This window comes from Oncorhynchus clarkii, chromosome 3, assembly GCF_045791955.1.
Source record: "Oncorhynchus clarkii lewisi isolate Uvic-CL-2024 chromosome 3, UVic_Ocla_1.0, whole genome shotgun sequence".
Lineage (NCBI taxonomy): Eukaryota > Metazoa > Chordata > Actinopteri > Salmoniformes > Salmonidae > Oncorhynchus > Oncorhynchus clarkii.
Genome location: NC_092149.1, coordinates 2204997 through 2217322, shown reverse-complemented (window position 1 = coordinate 2217322; position 12326 = coordinate 2204997). Strand labels below are relative to the sequence as shown.

The window sequence follows — 12326 nt, the reverse complement described above, 5'->3', positions numbered from 1 at the left end:
GATGGATGAGATACTGTAAGAGGATAATGGACGGATGAGGTACTGTAGGAGGACAATGTATGGACGAGGTACTGTACGAGGATAATGTATAGACAAGGTACTGTAAGAGGATAATGTATGGACGAGGTACTGTAAGAGGATAATGGATGGATGACATACTGTAGAAGGATAATGGATGGACGAGATACTTTGGGAGGATAATGGATGGATGAGGTACTGTAGAAGCATAATGGATGGATGAGATACTTTGGGAGGATAATGGATAGATGATATACTGTAGGGGGATAATGGATGATGATGTACTCTAGGACGATAATGGATGGATGAGATATCGAAGGAGGATAATGGATGTATATTGCAAGAGGATAATGGATGGGTGAGGTATCATATGCGGATAATGGATGAATGAACTACCGTAGGAGGATAATGGATATACGACATGCTGTGTGAGGATAATGGATAAACAGTACTGTAGGAGGATAATGGATGAATGATACACTGCATGAAAATAATGGATGAATGATACTGTAGGAGGATAATGAAAGATCAGAATAGTGACTGAGTCTGCACCTCAAATGCCACCCTAGACCCATAGGTCTCTGTTTTAAAGTAGTGCACTACGTAGGGAATAGGGTGCCAATTGGGACACACCCTCTAGCTTCGTTCTAAAATGAATGGACAGGGATCTTTTCCCAACCTGCCTCTGTTCAAAAACACCCCTCAGTGCTGAGTCATCATTTAAGAGTATTGCTTCAGAATAGAATCAAATCATGAAGCATCTCAGAGTAAAACATGCTGATCTGGGATCAGTTTTAGATCATAATGAATATGATTTTAATGGACGGTGGTACCTGATCCTGGATCAGCACTCTTAACTCTGAGACCCTTTATGAATATGGGCCTGAATGTAGAGTTCATGAACATCCACTTCTTCTTCTCCTTCTCAGGTCCTTTGAAACAGGAAGTTATCAAACAACACGACACAATGTCGTCTAGCATTCCATTCCACAAAAGGACTGGAGAGTGAAGCTGGTTCACACCGGATGCACACGTTACAAATGTACACACACACACACACACACACACACACCCACACACACCTGCATACCACATACCATACTGTGAATTAATACACACAGGCACACATAGACAAACAAACCTCACACAAATCAAATGAAATGGTATTGGGCGCATACACATATTTAGCAGATGTTATTGAGGGTCTCGTGAAACGCATTGTGTTCCTGGCAGTGCAGAAATATCTAATAATACACAACAATACACAACAATACACAACAATACCCAACAATACCCAACAATACACAACAATACACAACAATACCCAACAATACACAACAATACACAACAATACCCAACAATACCCAACAATACACAACAATACACAACAATACACAACAATACACAACAATACACAACAATACCCAACAATACCCAACACTACACAACAATACACAACAATACCCAACAATACCCAACAATACCCAACACTACACAACAATACCCAACAATACACAGCAATACCCAACAATACACAACAATACCCAACAATACACAACAATACACAACAATACCCAACAATACCCAACAACACACAACAATACACAACAATACCCAACAATACACAACAATACCCAACAATACACAACAATACCCAACAATACCCAACAATACACAACAATGCCCAACAATACCCAACAATACACAACAATACCCAACAATACACAACAATACCCAACAATACCCAACAATACCCAACAATACACAACAATACCCAACAATACACAACAATACCCAACAATACACAACAATACACAACAATACCCAACAATACACAACAATACACAACAATACACAACAATACACAACAATACACAACAATACCCAACAATACCCAACAATACACAACAATACCCAACAATACACAACAATACCCAACAATACCCAACACTACACAACAATACCCAACAATACACAGCAATACCCAACAATACACAACAATACCCAACAATACACAACAATACCCAACAATACACACCAATACCCAACAACACACAACAACACACAACAATACACACAAATCTGAAAAGTAAAAGAATGGAATTTAGAAATATAGAAATATTGGGACGAGCGAAGAGGGAGTCTGGAGTATAAATCTGAATATGTGATGGGATGAATGGACATAATGAACAGTATGTGGATAGAATATGTATATAGTATATATATATATATATGGGATGTATAGACATTATGGACAGTATGTGGATAGAATATGTATATAGTATATATATATATATATATATATATATGTGATGTATAGACATTATGGACAGTATGTGGATAGAATATGTATATAGTATATATATATGGGATGTATAGACATAATGAACAGTATGTGGATAGAATATGTATATTGTATATATATGTGATGTATAGACATTATGGACAGTATATTGATATAATATATAGTATATCTGTAGAATATGTGATGGGATGAATAGACATAATGAACAGTATGTGGTTAGAATATGTATATAGTATATATATGTGATGTATAGACCTTATGAACAGTATATTGATATAATATATAGTATATCTGTAGAATGTGTGGATAGAATCATATATGTGGAGCAATAGTTGAATAGGATGGCCTTGACTAGAATACAGTATATACATATGCATATGAAATGGGTATAACACACACACACGCACGCACGCGCTCACATGCGCACACAGCCAGGAACCAGGCAGCATGGCCAGACTGATGCAGGCAGGTAGACAGACAGTGCTCCTGAGGCTTGGCAGTAGTTGTGGACAGAGAGAGGAGAGAGGCTGTCTGTCTGACCCTCAGGCTGACTGACACATTTCAACCAGCTGGTCCCTCCTGTGTCATAGTTACTGTATTCCAGAAGGCCTACCAGCCAGCTGGACCCTCCTGTGTTATAGTTACTGTATTCCAGAAGGCCTACCAGCCAGCTGGACCCTCCTGTGTCATAGTTACTGTATTCCAGAAGGCCTACCAGCCAGCTGGTTCCTCCTGTGTCATAGTTACTGTATTCCAGAAGGCCTACCAGCCAACTGGTTCCTCCTGTGTCATAGTTACTGTATTCCAGAAGGCCTACCAGCCAGCTGGTTCCTCCTGTGTCATAGTTACTGTATTCCAGAAGGCCTACCAGTCAGCTGGTTCTTCCTGTGTCATAGTTACTGTATTCCAGAAGGACTACCAGTCAGCTGGTTCCTCATGTGTTATAGTTACTGTATTCCAGAAGGCCTACCAGCCAGCTGGACCCTCCTGTGTCATAGTTACTGTATTCCAGAAGGCCTACCAGCCAGCTGGTTCCTCCTGTGTCATAGTTACTGTATTCCAGAAGGCCTACCAGCCAGCAGGTCCCTCCTGTGTCATAGTTACTGTATTCCAGAAGGCCTACCAGCCAGCTGGTTCTTCCTGTGTCATAGTTACTGTATTCCAGAAGGCCTACCAGCCAGCAGGTCCCTCCTGTGTCATAGTTACTGTATTCCAGAAGGCCTACCAGCCAGCTGGTTCCTCCTGTGTCATAGTTACTGTATTCCAGAAGGCCTACCAGCCAGCTGGTTCCTCCTTTGTCATAGTTACTGTATTCCAGAAGGCCTACCAGCCAGCTGGACCCTCCTGTGTTATAGTTACTGTATTCCAGAAGGCCTACCAGTCAGCTGGTTCCTCCTGTGTCATAGTTACTGTATTCCAGAAGGCCTACCAGCCAGCTGGTTCCTCCTGTGTCATAGTTACTGTATTCCAGAAGGCCTACCAGCCAGCTGGTTCCTCCTGTGTCATAGTTACTGTATTCCAGAAGGCCTACCAGCCAGCTGGTTCTTCCTGTGTCATAGTTACTGTATTCCAGAAGGCCTACCAGCCAGCTGGTTCCTCCTGTGTTATAGTTACTGTATTCCAGAAGGCCTACCAGCCAGCTGGTTCCTCCTGTGTCATAGTTACTGTATTCCAGAAGGCCTACCAGTCAGCTGGTTCCTCCTGTGTTATAGTTACTGTATTCCAGAAGGCCTACCAGTCAGCTGGACCCTCCTGTGTCATAGTTACTGTATTCCAGAAGGCCTACCAGTCAGCTGGACCCTCCTGTGTTATAGTTACTGTATTCCAGAAGGCCAACCAGCAGAGTCAGTCCCTGTAGCCTACCTGAAAATGCTTATTTTAGCCTTCCTCAAATTTATTTTCTAAGTCTTTATTCAGACTTGCTGAATATCCAAGACAAAAAAGTACACATCTACAATATAAGCTGTGAACTGTGAATGTAAAAAGCATCTATGAATCCCTTGTTCTCAGTCACGTTCACTCCTCTCCCTCACAGAGTCTACAAACACTGACAAACATGTCCACTGAGGTGTATCGAGGCCCGTCCCACTAGAGAATGTCCCATTAGCAGTGTTGGATTAGATATAGTGAGGAAGAGGAAATGAGTGAAGAATGGAAGAGATCAATCCATGTCTGAGCCAGCCAATAGCTGCAGCCTGCTGAGAGGTGCTGTCAGAAAGCAGAGGCGTGACTAATTGTATAATTCAGTCACTCGTTTATTATCCATCTGTCTCTCTGATATCTATCCTGACAGTATTCTGTCTCTCTGATATCTGTTCTGACAGTAGTCTGTCTCTCTGATATCTGTCCTGACAGTATTCTGTCTCTCTGATATCTGTCCTGACAGTGTTCTGTCTCTCTGATATCTGTCCTGACAGTAGTCGGTCTCTCTGATATCTGTCCTGACAGTAGTCTGTCTCCCTGATATCTGTTCTTACAGTATTCTGTCTCTCTGATATCTGTCCTGACAGTAGTCTGTCTCTCTGATATCTGTCCTGACAGTAGTCGGTCTCTCTGATATCTGTCCTGACAGTATTCTGTCTCTCTGATATCTGTCCTGACAGTAGTCGGTCTCTCTGATATCTGTCCTGACAGTATTCTGTCTCTCTGATATCTGTCCTGACAGTAGTCGGTCTCTCTGATATCTGTCCTGACAGTAGTCTGTCTCTCTGATATCTGTCCTGACAGTATTCTGTCTCTCTGATATCTGTCCTGACAGTATAACTCCAGTTAGAGGTAGATCTGAGATAATGGATAACTCCAGTTAGAGGTAGATCTGAGATAATGGATAACGCCAGTTAGAGGTAGATCTGAGATAATGGATAACTCCAGTTAGAGTTAGATCTGAGATAATGGGATAACTCCAGTTAGAGGTAGATCTGAGATAATGGTTAACTCCTGTTAGAGGTAGATCTGAGATAATGGATAACTCCAGTTAGAGGTAGATCTGAGATAATGGTTAACTCCTGTTAGAGGTAGATCTGAGATAATGGATAACTCCAGTTAGAGGTAGATCTGAGATAATGGGATAACTACAGTTAAGACTGCATGCTCAGCCCAGCAGAGATTACAGAGATGATGCAAGACCTGCTGCCAAACTGCAACCTTAACTGCATATCATCACGTCAAATACACAAAGTCAATCAGTGTCGTGTTGACAGTAATGATGCATCTGAATGGTGCAGGGCTGTAGTAAAACCCTGCCATGACCACAGTTAAAGTTACACCCTCAGGGTGGGTTGGATGATAGACTTCACATACATAGCGTGTGTGTGTGTGTGCGTGCGTGTGTGCTTGTGTGTGCAGGCATGCATGTGCGTGCGTGCGTGTCTAAGTGCGTGCGTGCGGGTGGGTGTGTGGTTTTGTGTGTGTGTGTGTGTGCGTGCGTGTGTGTGCATATGTGCTTGTGTGTGTGTGTGTGTGTGTGCTTGCGTGTGTGTGCATATGTGCTTGTGTGTGTGTGTGTGTGTGTGTGCGTGCGTGCGTGCGTGCATGTGTGTGTAGACAGAGCTCAGAGCTCAGGGATTAAACCAAGGACACAGCACCAGACCTAACATAACCTTACCTAAACACACAGGCCTGGCTGCTGCTGCAGGCTGTTGTCCACAGAGACACACTAAACCAACATCAACTGAGTCTTACGGGAGAGGAAAACTAAGTAGAAAGAGAGAAGGAAAAGAACAGAGGTAGAGGGAAAATACAGAGAGAGAGGAGAGGAGAGGAGAGGAGTTGAGAGGAGAGGAGAGGAGAGGAGAGGAGAGAGAGAGACTTACTCCTACAATCCCTCCCAGCTCTACCTCTATCTAACGGGAAGCCCCAGAAGGTGGAAACCAGATCCGACTGATCAGAGGAAACCAGACCAGACTGATCAGAGGAAACCAGACCAGACTGTTCAGAGGAAACCAGACCAGACTGATCAGAGGAAACCAGACCAGACTGTTCAGAGGAAACCAGACCAGACTGTTCAGAGGAAACCAGACCAGACTGTTCAGAGGAAACCAGACCAGACTGTTCAGAGGAAACCAGACCAGACTGATCAGAGGAAACCAGACCAGACTGTTCAGAGAACACCAGACCAGACTGATCAGAGAACACCAGACCAGACTTATCAGAGGAAACCAGACCAGACTTATCAGAGGAAACCAGACCAGACTGTTCAGAGGAAACCAGACCAGACTGTTCAGAGGAAACCAGACCAGACTGTTCAGAGGAAACCAGACAAGACTGATCAGAGGAAACCAGACCAGACTGATCAGAGAACACCAGACCAGACTGATCAGAGAACACCAGACCAGACTGATCAGAGAACACCAGACCAGACTGATCAGAGAACACTAGAACAGATTGATCAGAGGACACCAGACCAGACTGATCAGAGGACACCAGACCAGACTGATCAGAGGACACCCGACCAGACTGATCAGAGGACACCAGACCAGACTGATCAGAGGAAATTAGACAGGACGAGGGTGATAGAAAGCCAGACGATGGGTCAGATCAATTCCACCATTTTCATAAACAGGCTGAAGCCTGCCTGGAGCGCAGCACGCTATCAAAACAACCACAGCCTGAGAGGCCCCAGCAGAGATACCTCTGATGGAGAGAGAGAGAGAGAGGCTAGGAGGGGAGTAAGAGAGAGAGAGGGTAGGAGGGGAGAAAGAGAGAGGGTAGGAGGGGAGAAAGGGAGAGAGAGGGTAGGAGGGGAGAAAGAGAAAGAAAGAGAGAGGGTAGGAGGGGAGAAAGAGAGAGAAAGAGAGAGGGTAGAAGGGGAGAAAGTGAGAGAAAGAGAGAGAGAGGGTAGGAGGGGAGAAAGAGAGAGAGAGAGGGTAGGAGGGGAGAAAGAGAGAGAGAGGGTAGGGGGGAGAAAGAGAGAGGGTATGGGGGAGAAAGAGAAGGAAAGAAAGAGGGTAGGAGGGGAGAAAGAGAGAGGGTAGGAAGGGAGAAAGAGAGAAAGAGGGTAGGAGAGGAGAAAGAGAGAAAGAGGATAGGAGTGTAGAAAGAGAGAGAGTCCCCTGAACTCTTACAGAGAGAGGGTAGGAGGGGAGGAACAGATTTTACGCTGGCCTGAGAGACGGCTACTAATCTATAGCTGAAGAATCTCCTCTCCTACTGCTAAAATGCATCCTCTGCAGGCCGTGAAAGTCAGACAGACTGATAAGAGTATCCTGTACATTCCTCTGTCCAGGCCGTGATAGTCAGACACACTGATGAAAGGATGCAGGACATCCTCAGTCTGGATTCAATGAACATCGTTCTGTGGACTTCAGAACTTCTGGCTGTAGTTTCTGTATTTATTGAAGGATAACAAAGTAATGAGGATTCAATGTAAGAATCTGTTCTGTGGACAATCGAGAACTCCAGGGTGGGTTGGTAAATACACTGCTGTCTTATCACCCAGTGACCTGGGATCCAGTGGAGGTGATCCTCTAAGGTCCAGTAGAGGTGATCCTCTAGGCTCCAGTGGAGGTGATCCACTAGGTGATCCTCTAGGGCCCAGTGGAGGTGATCCTCTAGGATCCAGTGGAGGTGATCCTCTAGGATCCAGTGGAGGTGATCCTCTAGGGTCCAGTGGAGGTGATCCTCTAGGATCCAGTGGAGGTGATCCTCTAGGGCCCAGTGGAGGTGATCCTCTAGGGGTCATCAGGGGTCACTAAGACCACATGTAGGGGTTCCAGAGATCATTAGGGGTCACTAGGACCACAGGTAGGGGTTCCAGAGATCATTAGGGGTCACTATGACCACATGTAGGGGTTCCACAGATCATCAGGGGTCACTAAGACCACATGTAGGGGTTCCAGAGATCATCAGGGGTCACTAAGACCACATGTAGGGGTTCCAAAGATCATCAGGGGTCACTAAGACCACATGTAGGGGTTCCAGAGATCATCAGGGGTCACTAAGACCACATGTAGGGGTTCCAAAGATCATCAGGGGTCACTAAGACCACATGTAGGGGTTCCAGAGATCATCAGGGGTCACTAAGACCACATGTAGGGGTTCCAAAGATCATCAGGGGTCACTAAGACCACATGTAGGGGTTCCAAAGATCATCAGGGGTCACTAAGACCACATGTAGGGGTTCCAGAGATCATCAGGGGTCACTAGGACCACATGTAGGGGTTCCAGAGATCATCAGGGGTCACTATGACCACATGTAGGGGTTCCAGAGATCATCAGGGGTCACTAGGACCACATGTAGGGGTTCCAGAGATCATCAGGGGTGAACTAAGACCACATGTAGGGGTTCCAGAGATCATCAGGGGTCACTAGGGGTAAGCAGGCTTTCCTCGGGGTCAAGTTCCATTGACATCTCTAATCTACTAACAACGCCAGGGGGAGAGAGGAGAGGAGAGGAGAGGAGAGGAGAGGAGAGGAGAGGATAGTAACACTAACAGTCTACAGGGAAAATGTTGGCGTTTCAGAACAGGGGACACTGTAAGCCGATATAGACACACAGCTGACAGACCGTCTGATAACTGTGGTACATCTGTACTGTATTACTGTGTTGCACTGTGATGTGGCCAAATAAAAACAAGGGTCAGTGAACTGTGACTAAGGGCCAGTGGACTGTGACTAAGGGCCAGTGGACTGTGACTAAGGGCCAGTGGACTATGACTAAGGGCCATTGAACTGTGACCAAGGGCCAGTGGACTTTGACCAAGACCTAGCTAGGTCTTTTTATTTTGTCTAAATTTGCACTAAGAATGGCATAATCAAGTTAGACTTTGACCAAGGACCAGTGGACTTTGACCAAGGGCCAGTGGACTTTGACCAAGGGCCAGTGGACTTTGACCAAGGGCCAGTGGACTTTGACCAAGGGCCAGTGGACTTTGACCAAGGGCCAGTGGACTGTGACCAAGGGCCAGTGGACTGTGACCAAGGGCCAGTGGACTGTGACCAAGGGCCAGTGGACTCCACCATCAGAACCACCACCAACAGAACTACCACCGTCAGAACCTCCACCGTCAGAACCACCACCATCAGAACCACCACCATCAGAACCACCACCATCAGAACCACCACCATCAGAACCACCACCGTCAGAACCTCCACCGTCAGAACCTCCACCGTCAGAACCACCACCGTCAGAACCACCACCGTCAGAACCACCACCATCAGAACCACCACCATCAGAACCACCACACACTCAATCAACTCAATTGAAGAAGTATTTAAAAAATATTGAAATTGGAAGCTGTTCTTGTACAACCTGTGTGCCAGCCAGAGTAGTTATCTAGGTAACCTAGAAGAGACAGGTCTATGAGCTGTAGCTGGCTGGCCAGAGTAGTTTCCTAGTTGACCTAGAAGAGACAGGTCTATGAGCTGTAGCTGGCTGGCCAGAGTAGTTTCCTAGTTGACCTAGAAGAGACAGGCCTATGAGCTGTAGCTGGCTGGCCAGAGTAGTTACCTAGGTTACCTAGAAGAGACAGGCCTATGAGCTGTAGCTGGCTGGCCAGAGTAGTTACCTAGGTTACCTAGAAGAGACAGGCCTATGAGCTGTAGCTGGCTGGCCATAGTAGTTTCCTAGGTTACCTATGAGCTATAGCTGGCTGGCCAGAGTAGTTTCCTAGTTGACCTAGAAGAGACAGGCCTATGAGCTGTAGCTGGCTGGCCAGAGTAGTTACCTAGGTTACCTAGAAGAGACAGGCCTATGAGCTGTAGCTGGCTGGCCATAGTAGTTTCCTAGGTTACCTATGAGCTATAGCTGGCTGGCCAGAGTAGTTTCCTAGTTGACCTAGAAGAGACAGGCCTATGAGCTGTAGCTGGCTGGCCAGAGTAGTTACCTAGGTAACCTAGAAGAGACAGGCCTATGAGCTGTAGCTGGCTGGCCAGAGTAGTATCCTAGGTTACCTAGAAGAGACAGGCCTATGAGCTGTAGCTGGCTGGCCAGAGTAGTTACCTAGGTTACCTAGAAGAGACAGGCCTATGAGCTGTAGCTGGCTGGCCAGAGTAGTTACCTAGGTTACCTAGAAGAGACAGGCCTATGAGCTGTAGCTGGCTGGCCAGAGTAGTTTCCTAGGTTACCTAGAAGAGACAGGCCTATGAGCTGTAGCTGGCTGGCCAGAGTAGTATCCTAGGTAACCTAGAAGAGACAGGCCTATGAGCTGTAGCTGGCTGGCCAGAGTAGTTTCATAGGTTACCTAGAAGAGACAGGCCTATGAGCTGTAGCTGGCTGGCCAGAGTAGTATCCTAGGTTACCTAGAAGAGACAGGCCTATGAGCTGTAGCTGGCTGGCCAGAGTAGTTTCCTAGTTGACCTAGAAGAGACAGACCTATGAGCTGTAGCTGGCTGGCCAGAGTAGTTTCCTAGGTTACCTAGAAGAGACAGGCCTATGAGCTGTAGCTGGCTGGCCAGAGTAGTTACCTAGGTTACCTAGAAGAGACAGACCTATGAGCTGTAGCTGGCTGGCCAGATAAGTTTCCTAGGTTACCTAGAAGAGACAGACCTATGAGCTGTAGCTGGCTGTTCTTACCTTGCTAGGGATGCGTGCAGTCAGAAGGAAGGCCCGGTGAGATGAGAGAGCCTGAGGAAAACAGAGAAAATAAACAAATAAGTTGATCATCAACTACAAGGCAGCTGTAGAACATCACACAGCAACTACAAGGCAGCTGTAGAACATCACACAGCAACTACAAGGCAGCTGTAGAACATCACACATCAACTACAAGGCAGCTGTAGAACATCACACAGCAACTACAAGGCAGCTGTAGATCATCACACATCAACTACAAGGCAGCTGTAGAATATCACACAGCAACTACAAGGCAGCTGTAGATCATCACACAGCAACTACAAGGCAGCAGTAGAATATCACACATCAACTACAAGGCAGCTGTAGATCATCACACATCAACTACAAGGCAGCTGTAGAACATCACACATCAACTACAAGGCAGCTGTAGAACATCACACATCAACTACAAGGCAGCTGTAGAACATCACACAGCAACTACAAGGCAGCTGTAGATCATCACACAGCAACTACAAGGCAGCTGTAGATCATCACACAGCAACTACAAGGCAGCTGTAGAACATCACACAGCAACTACAAGGCAGCTGTAGATCATCACACATCAACTACAAGGCAGCTGTAGATCATCACACAGCAACTACAAGGCAGCTGTAGAACATCACACAGCAACTACAAGGCAGCTGTAGATCATCACACATCAACTACAAGGCAGCTGTAGAATATCACACAGCAACTACAAGGCAGCTGTAGAACATCACACAGCAACTACAAGGCAGCTGTAGATCATCACACATCAACTACAAGGCAGCTGTAGAACATCACACAGCAACTACAAGGCAGCTGTAGAACATCACACAGCAACTACAAGGCAGCTGTAGATCATCACACATCAACTACAAGGCAGCTGTAGATCATCACACAGCAACTACAAGGCAGCTGTAGATCATCACACATCAACTACAAGGCAGCTGTAGATCATCACACAGCAACTACAAGGCAGCAACAAGTACCAAAAGGTGATCATGATGAAAATACCTTTCTGAACACGTGTGACAGGTTGAGAAGAAAAACACTAACAGACAAGCACATTCCTGACTTGACATTCAGCTAAGTTTGTCTGATAGAACAGAACAGAAACAGGGAAGGATGGGGAAACCCCCAGGGGGAAAATGAGGAAGATACGGGGGAACACACCAGTCACCAGCGGAGTCAGAAGGAAAAGTTTCCCACCGTGTCATGTTTAAAAACAAGGCCTGGGCAAGATGGCCTCCTTCCAGCAGAAGAGGACAGTGATGGATATTTGTTTTGGCTGAGGGACATTTAGAGTGACCCCACAGGGCCTGAGAACAAGGGGGAAGAGAATGGGGGAAGAGAGAGAATGAGAGAGACAGATAGAGGAATGGACTCGTCTTGCTGGGTCTCCTCTCCCCCTGACCTGACTAGATTCAGAGAGACAACCTCTGTGTGCTGTGGCCTCACTTCATCGCTCTT

General features: G+C 46.1%; 1 protein-coding gene across 1 annotated transcript in view; it reads right to left on the bottom strand.

Moving 5' to 3' along the window:
- The window catches only part of LOC139386524 (F-actin-uncapping protein LRRC16A-like), a 202334-nt gene that overhangs the window by 123115 nt on the left and 66893 nt on the right, over positions 1-12326 (bottom strand). Inside the window, exon 3 of the mRNA XM_071132127.1 lies at positions 10836-10886. Within this exon, the coding sequence (XP_070988228.1) occupies positions 10836-10886 (51 nt within the window). The remainder of the gene's footprint in view (positions 1-10835; positions 10887-12326) is intronic.